This window comes from Myxine glutinosa, chromosome 3, assembly GCF_964187855.1.
Source record: "Myxine glutinosa chromosome 3, kmMyxGlut1.1, whole genome shotgun sequence".
NCBI lineage: Eukaryota > Metazoa > Chordata > Myxini > Myxiniformes > Myxinidae > Myxine > Myxine glutinosa.
The window spans coordinates 99027196-99050107 of record NC_136263.1 but is presented as its reverse complement, the minus strand read 5'-3'; the positions used below and the strand labels follow the sequence as shown (position 1 = coordinate 99050107).

The window sequence follows — 22912 nt, the reverse complement described above, 5'->3', positions numbered from 1 at the left end:
TCGACTATGCCCGGATGGCAGCGGACCAGGCCGCTGACCCCGACGTCCAGGCCTTGCGGACCGCCGTCACGGCCCTCCGCGTCACTGAGGTGCCGTTCGACGGCGCGGGTGCGGCCCTCTTGTGCGACGTCTCCCTCGGGCGGCCTCGCCCCATCGTGCCCGCGGGCTGGCAGTGCCAGGTGTTTGACGCCATCCACGGCCTGTCCCACCCGGGCGCGAGGGCCTCCCAAAGGTTGATCGCCGACAAATTCGTCTGGCATGGCCTCCGGAAGGCCGTCCGCGGCTGGGCCAGGACGTGCCTCGCGTGCCAGCTCACCAAGGTGCACCGGCACACCCAGGCCCCGTTGGCCCCGTTTACGGTGCCGGAATGCTGGTTTGACCACGTCCACGTGGACCTGGTGGGACCTCTGCCCCCCTCGCGGGGTTTCACCCACGTCCTCACCATGGTGGACTGCACCACCCGGTGGCCGGAGGCCGTGCCCTTGGCGTCGACGACGGCGGCGGACGTCGCGCAGGCTTTCATCGCCACCTGGGTCGCCCGGTTCGGCGCCCCCTCAGACATCTCGTCCGACCGCGGCCCCCAGTTCACCTCGGAGCTCTGGGGGGCGGTCGCGCAGGGGCTCGGGGTCCGGCTGCACCGAACCACGGCCTACCACTCCCAGGCTAACGGCCTGTGTGAGCGATTTCACCGCTCATTGAAGGCCGCGCTCCGGGCCAACCTCCGCGACGGCGGCTGGGTCGACAGGCTCCCCTGGGTCCTGCTGGGCCTCCGGACGGTGCCCAAGGAGGACCAGCGCGCATCCGCGGCGGAGTTGGTCTTCGGGCAACCGCTGCGGGTGCCGGGCGAGTTCCTCCCCGACTCCACGGCACCATGGTCCGCGGCACAGCAGCGCTCCGCTCTGCAGGAGACCGCCCAGAGGTTCGCCCAGGTGCCAACGGCACGCCACGGGCACCCACCGACGCACGTCGCCCCGGAGCTTCGCACGGCGGAGTACGTCTTCGTCCGCCACGATGCCCACCGGACACCACTGCGGCCCCCGTACGACGGGCCTTTCCGCATGCTGGAGACCGGGGTGAAGCACTTCACCCTGGACATCGGCGGTACTCCTGACCGCGTTTCTGTGGACCGCCTCAAGCCGGCCCACCTCGACGTGGACCATCCACCGCCAGTGGCCCGACCCCCGCGTCGGGGCCGCCCCCCTGCGGGCGGACCCCCGGCACCGCCCAGCCCCGCCGCCACGCCGCCCCCCGGTCCTGCACCCATCCCAGGGGCAGCCGGAGGCATCCCAGATGGCATCCCTGCATCCCAGACGCCGCCAGTCGCCAGGGGGCGCTTCGGCCGGGTCATCCGTTTGCCCCGCAAACTGACCCTTCAGGTGCGCGGGGATTCTGGGGGGGGCGCGTGTGGCGGACACGAAAGCACTGACGTGGTGACATCACCCCACACACCAAGTGGGGGTGGGCCACGCCCGGGAGAGAGGCGTGGCCTCACGATATACACGGGGCGCGCAGCCCTGAGCAGCTGTGTTACAGTGAGCTCTTGAATAAAGACTCTTACAAATTACCGCGTTGTCCGCTTCCTCCTTGCTTACAAGCAGCGCGCGTAATACCGCGCTTTACTACCTACATTCCTCACGAATCGCCTTCTCGTTCTTCCGTATGTAGCGAACGGTGGATTCGTTGATGCCATAAAGCCTGTCCACAGAGGCTGCACTCTCTCCTCTCAAAAGCCGGTCGAGCAGCTCCAATTTGTTGCTGAGGCTCATCATTTTCTGCTGCCTCTTGGTCGTCTACGCATCTCTAGCATTGGTCTTGCGCTTGGGAGCCATGATAGAACGATGAGCAGAGCAAGTCAAAAACACAGGTCAAAGCAACGGGACGAGAACAATGATCGAGATTGAGTGCACAGTCTGTATATGTAGAATTGCGAGATTGTGGGTAGTTGCGGCGGGTACACTGCCCATTGTTTGTTGGGGATGCTATCGGATGATGCGGTATTGAGCCTATCTGCTAATTTCAACAACAGATTTAATGAAGCACTTGCATTCTATAATTCACGGAGTTGACTTATTTACGCATCTTGTGGGATATCCCACGAAGCTCGCTCATAGTGCGGCTAAAATTCGCGACCGTGAAAGCCATGAAACGCAAATCACACAGCTGTGAATGTATAAGCAGGTCATGCTTGCGGCTCGTATGATGCTTTTTTGCGTATGTATGTTCAGCTGATTGATGCATGGCTGGTTAAAGATGGGTTTTATAAATGTGTCAAGTTAGCGGCTCGTGAATTTTTTTTTTGCACCCCTGAAAAACTGTGAATTTGCGGAACACAGCGATTTCGCAGAACACAGCCGCGAATAGAAAGAAAAACCGCGAATTTGCGAGACACCTTTCCGCGAATGGAGAAACATTTTATCAACCGCCAATACGCGGATTCCGTGAATAGCGGGGTCCGACTGTACTAGCAAAAGTATGCATCCCCAGTGATGGGAAAAGTTTAAGTTAATCTATCAATTATTCTTCTTCATCAAAGCTCTTTCTTTTGTTGTTGGTGTTGTTGGTGCCTGGTAGCCTAGTAGCCTGTTGGTAGCCTGGTGTTGGCTTAGCGGTTAGGGTGCCAGCTTGGGATCCCAGGATCCTGGGTTCGAATCCCGGTCGATCGCTGAATTAACGCCAGGGTGGTTGACTTAACCTGACCATCCTTCCGAGGTCGGCAAATTGAGTACCAGCTTGCTGGGATGATGGGATGAATGATCCTGGTGTGTACCCCGGCTTAGAATAGGTACACCGTATCCCTGTGCATAGTAAGAGCGTGACCAAGGGTTGGCGTCAGGAAGGGCATCCGGCCATAAAAACTTTGCCTCAAACAGGGAACCATGATTGTCATGGGGCAAGGCTAACCACTGGTCTAGCGGGGAAAATGGCCTTAAAACGATCATTCATTCATTCATTCATTCACTACCTACACTCCACCTCACATTATTTATTTATATACACTACCTACACTCCACCTCACATTATTTATTTATATACACTACCTACATTCCACCTCATATTATTTATTTATATACTCTACCTACATTCCACCTCATATTATTTATTTATATACACTACCTACATTCCACCTCATATTATTTATTTATATACACTACCTACATTCCACCTCATATTATTTATTTATTTATATACACTACCTACATTCCACCTCATATTATGTATTTATATACACTACCTACATTCCACCTCATATTATTTATTTATATACACTACCTACATTCCAACTCATATTATTTATTTATATACACTACTGTAGCGGCTGCCGCTGGGTTTTCACAATCGCCTTGCACCTATCAAGGACGCGGAGCGATCACCATGCCGGGCTCGTCCAGGACGCCCGGGCAGGCCCGCGCTCAACTTGCCAGGCCTCGGTCGGGACGCCCAGGCATGCCCGGGCATGCCCGGGCAGGCTCGCCCTCAACTTGCCAGGCCGCAGCCAGGACGCTGGGCCACGCCCCCTGGCGCCGGGCCTGGGCAAACCCCCTGGGATAATAGATATATATTGCTGACCGATAAACGGGTTTTCAGAGTGCCTGAGTGTTTGATTTCATTAAAGCAACTCGGATGAATTCTAGCTTTTTGTCGCGTCCATTCTTCCGATCGACGTGGGGACGTGGGAGCCCCAGCTCCTTCATTGGTGACCTATCGACATGGACACGGCAGTCGCCCTTAAACTGCCTACCTTCTGGGAGGCTCACGCGGCGGTTTGGTTCGCACAGGCGGAGTCCCTGTTCGCCCTGCGAGGCATCACGGCCGACGACACCCGCTTCCACCATGTGGTAGCTGCGCTCGGGTCGGCTACCGCGGCCCGCGCCCTGAGCCTCCTCGAAAGCCCGCCAGCCGCTGACAAATACGGCGCGATCAAGAAGCTTCTCCTCGATGCTTTCGCCCTCCCATCGGCGGAACGCGCACGGCGCCTGCTCGAACTGCCTGAGCTCGGCGACACGCGCCCTTCCGAGCGAATGGACTACATGCTTTCACTGCTCGGCGAGCACTCTCCGGCATTCCTGTTCCGGGAGCTGTTCCTCCGTCAGCTGCCTAACCCGGTACGCCTCGCCCTGGCAAGCTCGACGATCACAGATCCCCGGGCCCTTGCCAGAGAAGCCGACAAGATCTCCGCCGCAGGACAGCGCATCGCAGCGGCGACATGGGACCCACCGCCGTCCGACGCAACACCCATGGCGCCCGAGCACCCGGCACGGTCGACGGCCGAACTGCCGACGCCATTGGCGGCCGCTCTACCGAGCCGACCACCTCCAGCACGACGACCGAGGCCTCCACCTGACCAAGCGTGGTGTTACTATCATGCCAGGTTCGGACAGAAGGCCCGGACATGCCGACCCCCGTGCACCTTCGGCAGGCCGGGAAACGGCCGGGCCGGCGTTCATTACCAGCCATGAGCGCCGGCCACACGGGCAACTTACTGTTCATCACGGATAAAGCGTCCGGACGGCGCTTCCTGTGCGACACCGGCGCCCAACTGAGCGTCATACCCGCCTCTGACCAGGACAGGCAATCCGCGGTTTGCGGCCCCTCCTTGGTTGCGGCCAACGGATCGACTATCCGCACCTTCGGCCCGCGCAACGTCACCCTCTGCTTCGGCGGCCAACGCTTTGCTTGGACGTTTGTAACCGCCAACGTGCCCATGGCTCTGCTAGGCGCCGACTTCCTCTGCGCACACGGACTGCTGGTGGACGTCCAACGGCGTCGTTTAATCAACGCTGAAACCTTCAGCTCCCTGGTATGCACATTGAGCAGCTCCGCGCCGACCGAGCTGGCATGCACCGTCCCGGCGGCGAACGAGTTTGCTCGCCTGCTCAAGGAGTTCCCGGCCCTCACGCGGCCGACGTTTTCGGCCGTCGCAGTACGGCATGGGATCGAGCACCACATACCAACCACGGGCCCGCCGGTCTACGCCAGGGCCCGCCGCCTCGACCCAGCCAAGCTCGCCGTAGCGAAGGCCGAATTCGACGCGTTGGAGCACCTCGGCATCGTGCGGCGCTCCGATAGCGCGTGGGCCTCGCCACTGCACATCGTGCCAAAGCCGGGGGGTGGATGGCGCCCGTGTGGCGACTACCGCCGTCTCAATGACGCTACCACCCCCGACAGGTACCCGATCCCGCATATCCAAGACTTCTCCGCCCGTCTGGCGGGACGGGTCATTTTTTCGAAAATTGATCTCATACGGGGATATCACCAGGTACCTGTCAGGGCGGCCGACGTCCCTAAAACGGCAGTCATCACGCCGTTCGGCTTATTCGAATTCTTGCGGATGCCGTTTGGTCTCAAGAACGCGGCTCAGGCGTTCCAGCGCTTGATGGACGGCGTGCTGCGTGACCTGCCGTTCCTTTTCGTTTACCTGGACGACATCCTCGTCGCCAGCACGTCCCGGGCCGAGCACCTCCTCCACCTCCGAACACTGTTCGGGCGCCTCAGCGAGCACGGCCTCATCGTCAACCCGGCCAAATGCCACTTCGGCACGACGGCCGTTGATTTTTTGGGCCACCACATCACCAAGAACGGGGCCGTGCCGCTGCCAACCAAGGTCGAGGCCATCACCACGTTCCCGCGTCCCCGCACCATAAAGGCCCTGCAGGAATTCCTGGGAATGGTGAATTTTTATCACCGCTTCGTGCCCCGCGCTGCTCAACTCATGCGGCCCCTCTACGAAGCCCTCCGGGGCAAGCCGGCCAAGCACGACATCGCCTGGTCCGCAGCAATGGATGCGGCCTTCCAACGCTCAAAGCGGGCCCTCGCCGACGCAACACTGCTCGCTCACCCGGTGCTCAACGCTCCCATCGCCCTCACCACGGATGCCTCCGACTACGCGGTGGGCGCCGTACATGAGCAATGGGTGAACGGGGTTTGGCAGCCACTCGCTTTTTTCAGCCGGCAGCTCCGGCCGAACGAGCTCAAATACAGCACGTTTGACCGGGAGCTCCTCGGTCTACACCTGGCCGTCCGCCATTTCCGCCACCTCCTGGAGGGCCGACCTTTCACGGCGTTCGTCGACCACAAGCCGTTGGTTTACGCCATGGCCAAGGTCACGGAGCCATGGTCGGCCTGCCAACAGCGCCACCTCTCCGCCGTGTCGGAGTTTACCACGGACATCCGGCACGTCGCCGGCAAAAACAACGCCGTGGCCGACTGTCTTTCCCGGGCCAGCGCGAACGCGGTCCACCTGGGCGTGGATTTTGCGCTTATGGCGGCGGACCAAACCACCGACACCACGGTGCAAGCCCTCCGGGCGGCGGACACGGGCCTCCGCCTGGCCGACATCCCCTGCGCGGACACTGTCCTGCTCTGCGACGTCTCCCAAGGCCAGCCTCGCCCCATCGTGCCCGTTAGCTGGCAACGCCGCATCTTCGCCTCCCTCCACGGCCTTTCCCACCCGGGCCGGAAAGCTTCCCAGAAGCTGGTGTCGGCGCGTTTCGTCTGGCACGGCCTTCGTCGGGACGTCCGCGATTGGACCAGCACCTGCACGGCCTGCCAACGGGCCAAGGTCCACCGACACACCCAGGCCCCGCTGGCACCTTTCACCGTGCCCGAACGACGTTTCGACCACGTCAACGTGGATCTGGTGGGCCCCCTCCCCCCGTCACGGGGGTTCACACACCTGCTCACCATGGTGGACAGGACCACCAGGTGGCCGGAGGCCGTTCCCCTCGTCTCCACCACCACCGCCGACGTGGCGCAGGCTTTCATCGCCACCTGGGTCGCCCGCTTCGGCGCACCGGCGGACATCTCGTCAGACCGCGGACCACAGTTCACCTCCGAGCTGTGGGGCGCGGTCGCCCGCAACCTGGGGGTCAAGCTCCACCGTACTACGGCCTACCACCCCCAAGCAAACGGGTTGTGCGAGCGATTCCACCGCTCCATGAAGGCCGCGCTCATGGCCGGCCTTCAAGACGGCGGTTGGGCCGACCGGCTGCCGTGGGTCCTTTTGGGCCTTCGCACGGCCCCCAAGGAGGACCTCCAGGCATCCACCGCCGAGCTTGTCTATGGCCAGGTGCTACGCGTCCCGGGCGAATTCGTGCCCGACGCTACCAGTCCCTGGTCCGCAGCTCACCAGCGCTCGGACCTCCAGGAGGCCGCCCGACGGTTTGCCCCCGTGCCAACATCCCACCACGGTGACCCCCAGTCCTACGTCCCCCCAGCACTCCGGACAGCGGAGTATGTTTTTGTGCGTCACGACGCACATCGGTGGCCACTCCAGCCGCCGTACGACGGGCCCTTCCGGGTGCTGCGACGGGACGACAAGTCGTTCGTCATCGACATCGGCGGCAGGTCGGACCGGATTGCAGTGGACCGCCTCAAGCCGGCGCACGTGGACGTCGACCACCCACCACGGGTGGCCCTTCCGCCGCGGCGAGGCCGCCCCCCGTCCACGGTGCCCCCCACTCGACCGCCCACCACCTCACCGGACCCCCTCCCACGACCCGCCAGGGGTCGCTTCGGCCGGGTCATCAGGACCCCCCTCAAATTGACCCTGCCGGTGCAAGTCGATTCTGGGGGGACGTGTGTAGCGGCTGCCGCTGGGTTTTCACAATCGCCTTGCACCTATCAAGGACGCGGAGCGATCACCATGCCGGGCTCGTCCAGGACGCCCGGGCAGGCCCGCGCTCAACTTGCCAGGCCTCGGTCGGGACGCCCGGGCATGCCCAGGCAGGCTCGCCCTCAACTTGCCAGGCCGCAGCCAGGACGCTGGGCCACGCCCCCTGGCGCCGGGCCTGGGCAAACCCCCTGGGATAATAGATATATATTGCTGACCGATAAACGGGTTTTCAGAGTGCCTGAGTGTTTGATTTCATTAAAGCAACTCGGATGAATTCTAGCTTTTTGTCGCGTCCATTCTTCCGATCGACGTGGGGACGTGGGAGCCCCAGCTCCTTCACTACCTACATTCCACCTCATATTATTTATTTATATACACTACCTACATTCCACCTCATATTATTTATTTATATACACTACCTACATTCCACCTCATATTATTTATTTATTTATATACACTACCTACATTCCACCTCATATTATTTATTTATATACACTACCTACATTCCACCTCATATTATTATAGTCCTTGAGCCAACCGGCCATATTTTGAAGTGAATGCTCCAGCGGGGGGAGTAATTCTCATTATGATTTTCCATTAGACCAATGTCTCAAGTGTCAGAAAAGGTGTGATGGACATCTGAGAACGGTAGCTTAGTGCCCGGATGGACGCCATCTTTGAAACCACCCAGCTCGAAAATGCCCATTTGGTGGGGTACATTGTTGCACGTGTATCTGGACTTCTATACTAGCTATCGATGTGCGGTTGACGACTAAATATACGTCCGATGTGTACCGTCTAAATAAAAAATAATATGAAGCATTTTGTTTTAGATTAATTATTATAAAAATCAATTACCGAAAAAAAATCATATATTTTTCAATATTTTATTATTAGACTTGTACTTTTTTTAGTGAAACAACACTGGTATGATTTTCCAAATTATGCATTGTGCTACACCGTTTATCTGTCTATAAAAATAACTCAAAAACTAAAACATATCATCCACCACGAGTGTACACAAGAAATATATGAAAAGGCATGCACTTTCCACAAACCGAAACTATGTCAGTTGGAATTTCCCGCCGATAATCAACCCACAGAACCCAGTGCCGAAAGTGACGTCAGTCTATTCTATATCTATATTCTATATTCTATATCTCAGTCTGAGATTTGTTGCGGTGACCTGATTAATTTCTGAGGGGGGGGGGGGGGGGGGGGGTGGCTTAAGAACTAAAAGTGAACATGTTAGATGGCGCCACATACAACTCTATTATAGAGTTGTATTGTGGCGCCATCTAACATGTTCACTGACTTGGATGAGTATGTCTATGTAAGCTGGCGAGCTTTTCGGATATCGGAGTAATCTAACGTCAGTCTTTTTGTTCTTTCAGCTGAGATGGCCGGTGTCGAGGCGAAACGGGCGAAGATTGAACCTGAGTCCGGAACGTGCATCCTGTGCAGCAAGAAGTCGCCACTCTCTGAACTAAGCAAGGCAGCGGGCAACAGTTCTTGGAAGACATTGTGTGACGCAGCCGCAGTTAGAAACTTTTATCCAATTCTAAAGCTAGTCCAAGAAGGCGCAGTTGAACTTCCTAATATTCCAATATTATACCATAGGGCTTGTAGATCAGACTTCACTCACAAAAACCACCTAGCTACTTTGACCAATGCAGCTAGAAGTTCTTCAGTTGATACTGGCGATGCGGTGCGACGGCGATCATCACGGGAAGAGACAGGATCAACTTCAACGGTCTACGATGATAAATGCATTTTTTGCCAGCGTGCTTCAAAATTCATAAAAGGCAGTCGTACCCGTGAAACAGTTGTCTTGGCTGTTGAACTTCGAGCAGATAAGACAATAAGAGATGCTGCGACAGCTCGCAATGATGAGAGAGTTTTGGCATTGACTACACGAGATATGGTTGCAGCTGAGGCTCACTACCACTTCTCCTGCTATAGAAACTACACACGGCCCCAAAAACCTCAAGTAGAAACTGACATTGAAGATAATATCGAGAAAAAAGAAATGATACGATGTATATTCAATTTCATTCGCACTGACTTGTTCTTGAACCCGAGGATTGTTCCAATAGTTGATGTTGCAACAGATATCCTGTCTTCAGATACATTTTCAGTTGATTTTCGTGACTCCATCAAGAAGAATCTGCAGCGCACATTACAAAGAGAGTTTGGAGAATCGCTCATCTTCTTAAATGTGAAACACCGTGTATACTTGATGCCCGATAATCTGACAAAGCGAGAGATTGCTGCAGAGTGCGTAAACCTGAAAGCAGAAGTGAAAGCATTTGAACGAACGGACGGTGAAAGTAACATTGTGCGTGCAGCTACTTCACTGCGACACCAGATCAAAGATGCTCATTACAATGAACGTTGGCCGCCTCAGCCAGCAGAACTCACTTCAGATTACGTGAAGATACCAGATTCTCTTCGTGTATTTCTGCATACTTTGATTTGCGGGAGTGGGGGTAGCTCTGCGCGTGCCGACACACTGGTATGGTCGATGGCTCAAGATATCATCAATGCTGTACACCGGGGTACCATCAGAACATCGAAGCATGTCCTACTTCCGTGGGTCATGAAAACGCTCACCGGTAATACAGAGGTCATCAGAATATTGAATCGACTCGGGCACGGATGTTCGTACACAGTTCTGGAAGAAATCGAGGCAGCGCTATGCATAGACAAATTAGCAAGTGTGGAGAAAGATACAGTACCACTTCCGTCACATGTGCACCCTTCGGTCCCGACTGTATTAGCATTCGATAACATCGACAGGCTAGAGGAATCGCTGAGTGGTGGCGGAACATCGCATCGCGTCAATGGTATCATCGTCCAACCGAAGTCGCAGTCGTGTTTGCCGCCCCAACCTCCATCGGCAGTATCCAAAGCAGATAAGAAGCGATCTATCCCGTCATCCAGCGATTTAGTTCCAATATACAGCGGTGGGAAACGAGAGGGCCCACCTGCAATCAAGCCTGCAGATCTTTCTGACACTCTTGCAGGCGCAACATCCCTTGCGCAGCGCCGAAATCACGTATGGATTATGACTCGCATGCTGGAACCATGCGACCAGACAATCAGTTCGTGGACTGGTTTCAACATCATGACTAGAGATCGTGTTCAGGTGACGGAAGATGTAGTTGGCTACCTGCCGACTATAAACGCGCCTGCCACAGATATGGCAACAGTGCAAGAAATCCTCAGAGAAGCTCTGAACATCATGTCATCACTTCAGCTTGAGCGTATACCGGTGGTGCTAGACCAGGCACTATTTGCTAAGGCGACCGAAATAGCATGGAAAGATGTCGATCGATATGGCTCTCATACAAAAGATGCATGGCGAGAACGACACGTTCGAAGAACTATCTGACCGCATCCTTGCTGCAGCGCTTCACGCTGGTCAAGGCAGTGAGCGCATCGATGTTGTCTTTGACACATACACAGAAGAATCCATCAAAGCAGCTGAGCGTGTGAACCGCGGTTCAAATGAAGGCATCAGTTTCAGCGAGATCAGACCCGCACACAAAATCATGAACTGGCGGCGTCTCCTTGCTTGCAGCCAGACAAAGGAGAAACTGGTTGTGTTTCTGGCGGAGTCGTGGAAACATGAAACAAATCGCGAAAAGCTAGGCAACAGAACACTGTATGTCACCTGTGGTGAAAAATGTCTGGTACTGACCCGCGATAGGTGGAAGTTGGTGCAAGCACTCAAATGTAGCCACGAGGAAGCAGACACGCGTATGTTTCTCCACGCAAAGCACGCCGCTACCCACTACAAGACGATCATCTTAGTGGCAGATGACACCGACGTTCTGATCATCAGTCTTCATCTCAGCAGAACCATCGATAGTCAGCTCTTCATCAGACGAGGAACAAAGGTTCGAGTCAGAATGATCGACGTTGGAAAGTTGGCTGCGGTATTGGGGTCTGGAGTTTGCAGTGCATTGCCAGGGCTTCATGCATGGAGCGGGTGTGACACTGTGAGTGCTCTGGCTAGCCAAGGAAAGATAAAGGCTTTGAAGCTTGTGCAAGCGAATGAGCTGTATCTTCAAGCATTCACAGATCTGGGATCTTCGTGGAATGTACCAACAGACGTCTTCAATAGCATTCAGGCCTTCACGTGTCAGCTGTACGCCAAGAACACGAAGATCGTCGGTGTTAATTCGCTCCGTTATCACATGTTCTGTGCAAAGAAGGGCCAGATCGAATCTGGACAATTGCCGCCTTGTGAAGACTCCTTGATGCAGCATACGCTTAGGGCCAACTATCAGGCGGCTATCTGGCGACGCAGCCTTGAAAACCTACCAGACGTCCAAACACCATCAGCAGGACATGGTTGGGAACTCGATGATGGCGGTTCGCTCACAATCCGATGGATGGCGGGTCTACCAGCTCCAGATGTCGTCTTGAATCTCATCTCATGCACATGCAGAAGGACGTGTCGACCGTCAGATTGCTCCTGCATACTGAATGGGTTGAAGTGCACTGTTGTGTGTAAGCTGCAGGGATGCTCCAACATGGTGCAGGATGATGCTATCGTGGCTCAGGATGCCAATGACTGATGGCGACTCTGATGATTAACTTTGTGTGCACTGTATATTGTATAGCATATGTTGTTCTCTATTATAATGCAGGCCAAATTGCCTGAAAATCTTTATAGACAGATAAACGGTTTAGCAAAATGTATAATTTGGAAGATCATACCGGTGTTATTTGACTAAAACATGACATGTTCAATGATACCTCCGCTTGCTTATTAGGAATATACATCGTATGGTGTTAAAATCAGCTCCATACGTCTTTCCAAACTCTAGTAATGAATAATTAATATAATTGGCGGCCATTTTGAAATCCAAGATGGCCACCAAAGTGCAGATTTCCTATGTAACAATTTCCGCCTGCTTATTAGATATCGTATGGTGTTAAAATCCTCTCCGTACGACATTCCTAACTTGCGTTATCGTCAGAATAGATAATGCCAGCGGCGGCCTAAGTCATTTTATGCCTCTTTACATTTATTTGTTGTAAACTCGTGGTGGATGATATGTTTTAGTTTTTGAGTTATTTTTATAGACAGATAAACGGTGTAGCACAATGCATAATTTGGAAAATCATACCAGTGTTGTTTCACTAAAAAAAGTACAAGTCTAATAATAAAATATTGAAAAATATATGATTTTTTTTCGGTAATTGATTTTTATAATAATTAATCTAAAACAAAATGCTTCATATTATTTTTTATTTAGACGGTACACATCGGACGTATATTTAGTCTTCAACCGCACATCGATAGCTAGTATAGAAGTCCAGATACACGTGCAACAATGTACCCCACCAAATGGGCATTTTCGAGCTGGGTGGTTTCAAAGATGGCGTCCATCCGGGCACTAAGCTACCGTTCTCAGATGTCCATCACACCTTTTCTGACACTTGAGACATTGGTCTAATGGAAAATCATAATGAGAATTACTCCCCCCGCCGGAGCATTACTTTTGGTCTGGCTCAAGGACTATTAGTCCCCTACCGTTGTACACCGAAGGGGACTATAGGTTTGCACGCCGTCCCTCCGTCTGTCCGTCACGCAAAGAACAGTTTTCCGGACTCCTTTTCTAAACGCTTAATGCTAATGATTGCAAACTTGGCACATGGTTTCCTCATGATAAATTACAGGTCAAGTTCGAACTTCACGACGTTTCGATCATTTTTGACAAAGTTATGGCACTTTGAACTTTGGCAATTCTGATAATTCTGATGATCCTTAACTCAGATCCTTAGCTAAGCAATTGACTAGTTTCCCGACTGCATGGATCATCAGCTGGGCACACACACACACACACACACACACACACACACACACACACACACACACACACACACACACACCGATAATGGCATTCTCACATTCTCCTCTTCAGCGGAGAATTTGTTGCCATTGGCTTGAGGGGGAATGACGACAAAGACTGCATCGTCTACCTTCCTCCAAAAGCCACTGCGTCATCTACCTCCTCCCAAAAAGGAATCAATCCATCACGCTTGACAGGTGGGCACCAAATTCTCACCCCTCTATACTTCCTGGAAAGAACCTCTGCGAAGGCCCACTTTTAACCAATCAAACTCAGTTGCTGGGCAGAGAGATGGGAGCCCACCAATCACCACCAGTTGGGACTTCAACCACCCCCACTAGCCCAGCACCAATGGGGGGGGGGGGGGGCACAAAGCCACAGAATGAGGGAGGGAAGGCTATAAAAGACGAGACATGAGAGATGAGACAGGAGATGAGATAGGAGATTGGAGAATTGAGAGTTTCGGACAGATACATACAGATAGACAGATTCGTTCCTTTACTTGCCTGGTGTTGGCTTAGCGGTTAGGGTGCTGGCTTGGGATCCCATGATCCTGAGTTCAAATCCTGGTCTGATCGCTGAATTAACGCCAGGGGGTTGACTCAGCCTGTCATCCTTCCGAGGTCGGCAAATTGAGTACCAGCTTGCTGGGATGAATGATCCTGGTGTGTACTCCGATTTGGAATAGGTGCATCCGGCCATAAAAACATTGCCTCAAAAAGGGAACCATGAGGTCATGGGGCCCGCAAGGCTAACTCCCACTCTCGCAGGGGAAATGGCCTTAAAACGATCATTTATTCATTCATATTCACTCGCCCATTTGCTTCAACCTTGCTTCAGTCTTTCCAACTTTCCTCAATATTCTTCTTCTTCGTTCTTTATCTCCCTGACTTTCCAACTCACTCCTTCGCATTCAACGTGGCTTTTACATTACACTCAAGAATGCCACACCAAGCCCAGCGTGCCTTCAATGCAGCTACGCTACCCGCTCACACCAGAACTGTTCGCCTCTCCTCACCGGCCAATATTCTCGCTCAAGCTGCTCATTCCATCGTGCCAGATCCAAAACCATCGAGCACCCCAGACCATGGGGCATGAATGGAGAGGAGGGAGAGACCGGCGTGTGAGCATGCGGCAGGTGAGCTAGGACACAGAACAATGGGGCGACCACAATTCCAGCCAGGACGTGGAAGGTGAGTCCGGGGCATGCTAATGACCCTACACTGTTCTTTCTGACCACTACTATTTATTTCCCCACTTCCCGCGTTCTCTCATTTCTTCAGGTGACTGGTGTCTTTTGATTCGACATACTGAGTGATTGTTCTAAGGCATCCGATGGCAGGTATATATGGGGAATGTAGACGTGGTTGTAAATCGTGTGACTTTGCTTGCATTACCCATCCTTGAGTTTTCCCACCTTTTCCCCAGAGAAGCTGATGGAAAACGTGAAAGATGAGGAAGTTGTTGTGGTAGGAGGATACCTAAATGGACATGTAGGAAGGAGTATGGATGGTTTTGACGGAGTTCATGGGGGTTACGGATATGGTGTGAGAAATGGAGAAGGTGAAAGGATTTTGGAGTTTGCTGATGGAGCTGATTTGTTATACTCAGTTCCAGAAAGAGGATAATAAGCTTGTTAGATACACGTCAGGTGGGTCGACGACAACCGTTGACTACCTGATGGTGCGTAGGTGAGATAGGGGGCACCTCCGGGACACAAAGGTGATCCCGGGGGAGGAGGCTGTTTCACAGCACCACTTGGTTGTCTGCGACGTAAGGGTGAAAGGTGCGAGGAGAGCTCGGCGGGTGAAGTACCAACCGAGAATGAAGGTGTGGAGGTTGAAAGAGGTGACAGTAAGGGAGGCATTAAAAGAGAGGCTGAGTAGGGTCGAGGTTGATGTGGTTGAGCTTGAAAGTGGTTGGATGTCAATGAAAGCTAGTCTGTTGGGAGCCGTTGGTGAGTGTGGATGGACAAAAGGACCACCGAGGCACTCGGAAACATTGTGGTGGGATGATGAAGTTGGAAAGAGGATTGAAGAGAAGAGGAAGAAGTTCAAGGAGTGGCAGAAGGCGAAGGGTACGGGAGCAGAAACAGCAGAGCATGAAAGTTATAAGGCAGCCAGGAAGGCTGCAAAGAAAGAGGTAGCAAAGGCACAGGAGGCATGTAGGAAAATGTTCGGAGAACGCTTGGATTCGGAAGAGGGTCAGAAAGCAGTATTCAGGATTGCAAAGCAGATAGCGAAAGAGAGGTGTGATGTGATGGGGGGTGAGTTGCTTGAAGGATGAAGTGGGACAAATCGTTGTCGACCCAGATGGAATTAAAGGAAGATGGAAAAGATATATGGAAATGCTGTTGAATACAGAGAATGAATGGGATGGCAACATAGAGAGTAACCCAGTTTTAGGATCGGCAGAGAAGATAACTGAGAAGGAAGTTGAGGAAGCGATAAAAGCAATGAAGGGTAGAAAAGCGGGAGGGCCGACGGGAGTTGTGGGAGATATGTTGAAGGCAGCAGGAAGTTGGGGGTGTGAAGAGAATGACAGAGATCTGTAATCTGGTGGTGAAAGAAGGCCGCATTCCAGTGGATTGGGAACTGAGTACCCTCGTCCCTCTATACAAGGGGAAAGGTGACCCTCTGGAGTGTGGCTCGTACCGAGCGATAAAGTTATTGGAGCATGGAATGAAGGTATTGGAAAGGGTGTTGGAGAGGAGGATAAGGAAGAAAGTGAAGATCGACGAAATGCAGTTTGGATTCATGCCAGGAAGAGGAACGACAGACGCGCTTTTCATTGTGAGGCAGTTGCAGGAGAAGTACATGGAGAAGAGGAAGAAGTTGTTTCTTGGGTTTGTTGATCTGGAGAAAGCATTCGATCGGGTTCCACGCAAAGTATTGACATGGGCATTGAGGAAGTTAGGAGTGGAGGAATGGTTGATCAGAGTAGTGATGGCAATGTACAAAAGAGCGCGCACAGCTGTAAGGACGAAGGACGGGAACAGTGGTGAGTTTGAGGTGAAGGTGGGAGTGCATCAGGGGTCGGTACTACTATTTGTAGCTGTGATGGAGGTGCTGGCTCAGAACGTAAAGGAGGGTTTACCGTGGGAGTTGTTGTATGCAGATGATCTGGTGTTGATTGCGGAAAGTATGGATGGACTGAAGGAAAAGATGAACACGTGGAAGGAATGTATGGAGACAAAAGGTCTGAAGGTGAATATCGGAAAGACGAAGGTGATGGCAAGTGGTAAAGCATGTGGTGAGGTGGAAAGAACTGGGAAGTGGCCCTGTGCTGTGTGTAGGAAGGGTGTCGGAGTGAACTCCATTCAGTGTACAATGTGCGCTGAGTAGGTTCATCAAAAATGTAGTGGTCTGAGAGGGTCATTAACCAGTGTGGCAGCTACATTCAAATGTAAGGTGTGCACAGAGGGAGGTGCAGATGGAGGAAATGTTGAGTTGGATCTTGGAGACGGCGTGAAGCTGGAAGGTGTGAAAACATTTTGCTACCTCGGAGACATGCTGAATGGAGAAGGTGGATCAGACTCGGCAACGGTTGCTCGAGTAAGATGTGCATGGAAGAAGTTTCGGGAATTGAGTGGCGTGCTGATGATGAGGGGAGTGTCGTTGAAGCTGAAGGGAAAGGTGTATGCTGCATGTGTGAGAAGTGTTATGATTTATGGGAGTGAGACATGGGTAATGAACGTAGAGCAGCAACGAAGGTTGGAAAGGGTGGAAATGCGAATGGTTCGACGGATGTGCGGAGTATCGTTGAGAGAGAGGAAGACAAATGATGAATTGCGAAAGATGATGGGAATAGAACCTGTGATTGATGCTGTGAAGAGGAACAGGTTGAGATGGTTTGGTCATGTGTTGAGGAAGGATGAAAGTGACTGGTTGAGAAGAGTGATGGAAATGAATGTAGAAGGAAGTAGAAGACGGGGAAGACCGAGAAAGACTTGGCTAAAGATGGTGGAAGAAGAAATGCGGGCAAGGGGGTTAACAAGGAGAGATGCAGAAAATAGGGCAAAATGGAGAAGATTGTCATGGGGACCGCAAGGCTAACCCCCGCTCTAGCAGGGAAAATGGCCTTTAAAATGCATGTTGTTGTTCCCCATTTTAATTCCCAACCACCAATTCCTGACTGCTGTTATCTTGTCTTGACATGTTATCTTGATAATATCTTGTCTTGACTTATCCTGTTTGGGGTTGGTCTGAAATAAAGCTCTGCCCTGCGGCAATTGGCCCAAGTAGTTAATTAGTCTGATAGGGTGTGGTGCATACCGCTCGTTTGCTCGGCCAATTCATGTCCGTTACGCAGCCTTCGGCACGGTTCCCCATCTTCTTCAATCATCTCACCACAGGTACGGTAAACCGACTGAGTGCGAAGATCCAGCCAGAGGTGTGTTGCAAATGGTGTCCATTGTCTTTTGATAGACACATCGGCCTTTCAGAGTTGGCCGGGCCATCTCCGTCCGTAACAGTAATGTTACAGAAATAGCTTCATGATGTTCAGATTGTATAGCTTCGAAATAGTTGTTCTCCAGTAGCACACTTGTGGGTTTGCCGGATGTGCCTTTGATGGAATGCCCACTGCTGGTTAGGTCAGGAATTTCGAATTTGTTCATGGTGCAGGTAATAGCATGCCTACTCTTTGCGAAGAACACCGTGGGATCTTTAACGTGCACCAACGAATGCTGGAAGGTGGGATGCCCGTTTAACGTCCATTTGAGGAACGGCACACACATTGATGAATCACCCTGACTGTGAAACACCAGGATGGCAGTTTATAGCTGGGTCAGGATTCATTTCCAGGCTAGACTGCTCAAAGGCAAATGTGCATACCTCTAGGTCTAGGCCATCCAGCCAGCTCATGATGGAGTTGTCAGAAGTTATGTTTTCTCCCCTGTTTGTCTGTCTTTAAAACCTTAAGACATCTTAAGAAAAATCTTAAGCAAGAGATCTTAAAACGTTATGGATGGATTTAGATGGAACTTGGTGGACAGGTTGGATGTGTGACAAGGACGACTTTATTCATTTTGGTTAAGATCCGGATACGAGAATTTGAAAATTATTTTAAAGTGATTCTTCACCATTGAGAGATAGGGCTTAAAACGATACATAGCGCCTTCAGAAAGTTTTCACACCCCTTGACTTTTTCACATTTCGTTGTGTTACAGCCTGAATTTAAAATGGATTAAATTGAGATTTGTTGTCAAAGATCTACACATAATACCCCATAAGGTCAAAGTGGAATTTTTTTTACAGGTCAATTAAAAATGATAAGCTGAAATGTCTTGAATCAATAAGTATTCAATAAATACAAGGTGCAGGGAGGTGAAATTTGCTGCACATGCTGTGTGCTGCACGAGTGTTCATTTACATCCATAGGATGTCTAATAATAAAATAAAAAGATATAAGCACCCTTGACACTAGGCCGAGGCTTTAGACTATGGCACACTCACCAGGCTGCACCGTCGAATAAACTGTTCCAACCCGTCATTTTTGACAGGCTCCTTACGAGTTTATCAAATAAACATTGATGTAGAGAGAAAAAAAAAGACAAGTGATCGATAAAAAATAAGTTATTAGAAAATCGCTCTGATGTACAGATTAGTCCAATTTCCTGTTCAGAGCAGTACCAGACACAAACATATATGTATTGGGGTCATTGACAAAGTATTGGGGTCATTCACAACTCATGAATGCTTCCGTGACTAAGTACCAATACTGGACAGGAATCCATCTCAGGTTGCAGAAATTTCCGTTAAGAAATGATGAGGAGCAGCTCGTGCCGTCAAAGCGAGAGAGAGACCACATTTAGAGGCCATTTTTCCCCCACAGAGCAGGGGTTGGCCTTTTTCGGGCACCGTGGTCCCCTTTTTGAAGCTATGTTTTACGGCCGGATGCCCTTCCTGCCGCCAACCCTGTTGGTCGCCTCTTGGGACACACATGGAATTACCAGTGAACTGGTACTCAATTTGCCGACCTTGGAAGGATGACAGGCTGAGTCAACCTCCCTGGCGTTAATTCAAGGATCGACCGGGATTCGAACCCAGGATCGTGGGATCCCAAGCCGGCACCCTCACCGCTAAGCCAACACCAGGCTTTACAGCATCAAAGGCAAAGCAATAAATGTTTGAGCACAAAGCAATAAAAGTTTGTGGTTGCACTCACTGTTAAAAAATATGAGGAAGAATCAGCAAAATGACTTCCCATATTTTATTATAATCTACCATTTATATAATTTGACAGTCCGCATGTTATCGCTCCATTAGCAGCATCTGCTAATAGCAAGCACCTTTTTTGTAATTGATCGCAAACCCTTGAAACACCATGCAAATGTAGCCAACCTTACGAAAACTAGTCACCATCGACATGGTTGTGATAACATTGGTGGGTGGAACAATTTGTTAACATTACACACTTATAAGAAAAATGTTGGGAAGATATATGAGAAGACAGACAAAGTGGTGAATATTTGCCTGTATAAATGGAGAAATTTTATCTGATACTCAAATGACCATCGGTCCCACATTCTTTGTTCTCAAATCAATTTGTGGTACAGACATTAAAAGCGGTTTACACCAAGAAAACAGCTTTCAACCTTCCCTTCACCAAAAGCTCTCATTCCATTGCCCCGGATACATCAATTCAAAATAGCGCGAGCAGACATGAATTCGGGAAATGTCTCGCAGGTTTGAACCCAACGTGACACGGTCGAAGGCAATGGATGGCCAGAATGCACAAGTGCTGACCAAACCATGATATCTGCCACTGAAAGCTGCCCATCCACCAACCAACTGTTCTCTGCAGTCGTCATTTTATTGGCAGGGTCCAAAGCTACAGCCAGCAATCGCATGGCGGCTGCCCGTCTCTTGGCGTCCCCAACCAGGTGGGACGTGGCTCGGTCTACCCAGGTATCGGCAATGGTGGCTCGTTCTGGGTCCTGGCTGCAAGTGTTAAGGAGACCAAAAAGGAAACGAGCTATATTGCCTTCACCCTCGATGGGACCAGCAAGTGTGGCTCCGAGGCGCAATTCTGGATGAGCAACTACAGAAGGTAATGGAGGAAGAATACAGACAAGTCAGTTATAAAGCCATGATGAAAGAATGAGAAGGATTTGAGGGATATTTGGAGGGAGAATAATGATTAAAAAAAGTGATGAGGGACAAACCTAGCACAGGAAAATGCAAATTGGCATTACAAAGTCAAGGAAAAGGTTAAGAATATTGGATTCAAAAGTGTGAGTGGCCAGAGAAAAATCAATAGAGGAGGGGAAAAACTATCCTCACCATCCTTCCAAATAAGAGTGAACACCATCTGGTATTCCTGCCGGGATCCTGTTCCTCCCGTCGAGCCCCCCAAGCAGGAGCGAAGAGCCGAGGAGACAGAATGTACCGAAGAATGTACATGTGTGGTTCCCAGCACACGGAACCGTTTCTTCAGCAGTCCATAAAGCACCAGCAGGGAAAGTGGGGGACTCGATGGATTGGCATTGATTACAAGGTCCCAGACAGCACCATGGTGCTACATGCAAACACAAAAGCAAAAGATCAATACATTAAGTGCAAGTTCTGTTCCAATTGTGTTTGCAATACGGTTTAATGCACAACTGGCATGCTTAAAGAGCAGGACGGATATTTACCGAAAACCAGGTTGCTTCAACTCAACTTTGAGACCTTTGGCTAACAAAGGCTCAAACTCAACAGCGAAATCAAAAGGTCAACAATTTTGAGGAAGAACAACAACACGAATAAGCAATAACAACAAAACTTTGGCGGAAGTGGCCAATCGGTCCAACATGCCTGCGTTACTCCAACCCCAAACACAATCACCCATTCACACACAAGATACCTATAAGGCTTGCTAATATCCTTGTACCCGTCTATCTCCAACGCTTCCATGAACCCATCTAATTCCAATTTAAACCTATCTACTCTTTCCCCTGCCACTACCTTTCTAAGGAGACCATTCCATGCATTAACTACTGTCAGAAAATAACTACAGCACTCTGAAAACAAATGAAACAAGAAAAAGAGCAATCAGAGATTGCAAACCCTCGCCAGGATGTATTTTCAGTGGTTTTTAAGGCTTTTGTGTTAAAACAAATAGGGCGACCGAACCAAGGGACCGATGACGTCATCAATTTTTTTTTTCTCCACCAATTTATGCCTACAGGACGCTCAAGAAATTTCATCTTGTTCGGATGAAGTTTTGTACTTGTCGAATGACGTCATAATAGAGGCACCTATGACGTCATCATTACCATATTTTATTCCCCAAGGACAAAGGACGGGAACAGTGGTGAGTTTGAGGTGAAGGTGGGAGTGCATCAGGGGTCGGTACTAAGTCCACTACTATTTGTAGCTGTGATGGAGGTGCTGGCACAGAACGTAAAGGAGGGTTTACCGCGGGAGTTGTTGTATGCAGATGATCTGGTGTTGATTGTGGAAAGTATGGATGGACTGAAGGAAAAGATGAACAAGTGGAAGGAATGTATGGAGACAAAAGGTCTGAAGGTGAATATCGGAAAGACGAAGATGATGGCAAGTGGTAAAGCATGTGGTGAGGTGGAAAGAACTGGGAAGTGGCCCTGCGCTGTGTGCAGGAAGGTTGTCGGAGTGAACTCCATTCAATGTACAATGTGCGCTGAGTGGGTTCATCAAAAATGTAGTGGTCTGAGGGTCATTAACCAGTGTGGCAGCTACATTCAAATGTAAGGTGTGCACAGAGGGAGCTGCAGATGGAGGAAATGTTGAGTTGGATCTTGGAGACGGCGTGAAGCTGGAAGGTGTGAAAACATTTTGCTACCTCGGAGACATGCTGAATGGAGAAGGTGGATCAGACTCGGCAACGGTTGCTAGAGTGAGATGTGCATGGAAGAAGTTTCGGGAACTGAGTGGCGTGCTGACGAAGAGGGGAGTGTCGTTGAAGCTGAAGGGAAAGGTGTATGCTGCATGTGTGAGAAGTGTTATGATTTATGGGAGCGAGACATGGGTAATGAACGTAGAGCAGCAACGAAGGTTGGAAATGCGAATGGTTCGATGGATGTGCGGAGTATCGTTGAGAGAGAGGAAGACAAATGATGAATTGCGAAAAATGATGGGAATAGAGCCTGTGATTGATGTTGTGAAGAGTAACAGGTTGAGATGGTTTGGTCATGTGCTGAGGAAGGATGAACGTGACTGGTTGAGAAGAGTGATGGAAATGAATGTAGAAGGAAGTAGAGGACGGGGAAGACCGAGAAAGACTTGGTTAAAGATGGTGGAAGAAGAAATGCGGGCAAGGGGGTTAACAAGGAGAGATGCAGAAAATAGGGCAAAATGGAGAAGATTGTCATGGGGACCGCAAGGCTAACCCCCGCTCTAGCAGGGAAAATGGCCTTAAAATGCATGTTGTTGTTGTTGTTGTTGTATTCCTCATGGAGAGGGAATCGCTT

The 22912-nt window shown here is 51.0% G+C and overlaps 1 protein-coding gene across 1 annotated transcript in view; it reads right to left on the bottom strand.

Annotated features, from left to right (window-relative positions):
• Positions 1 to 19678: 19678 nt before the first annotated feature.
• Positions 19679 to 22912, bottom strand: part of AIMP2 (aminoacyl tRNA synthetase complex interacting multifunctional protein 2) — a 36444-nt gene continuing 33210 nt past the window's right edge. The window contains exons 3-4 of the mRNA XM_068110377.2: positions 20766 to 21000; positions 19679 to 20523 (exon numbers count right to left, since the gene is read on the bottom strand). Of these exons, the coding sequence (XP_067966478.2) occupies positions 20120 to 20523; positions 20766 to 21000 (639 nt within the window). The 3' untranslated portion in view covers positions 19679 to 20119. The remainder of the gene's footprint in view (positions 20524 to 20765; positions 21001 to 22912) is intronic.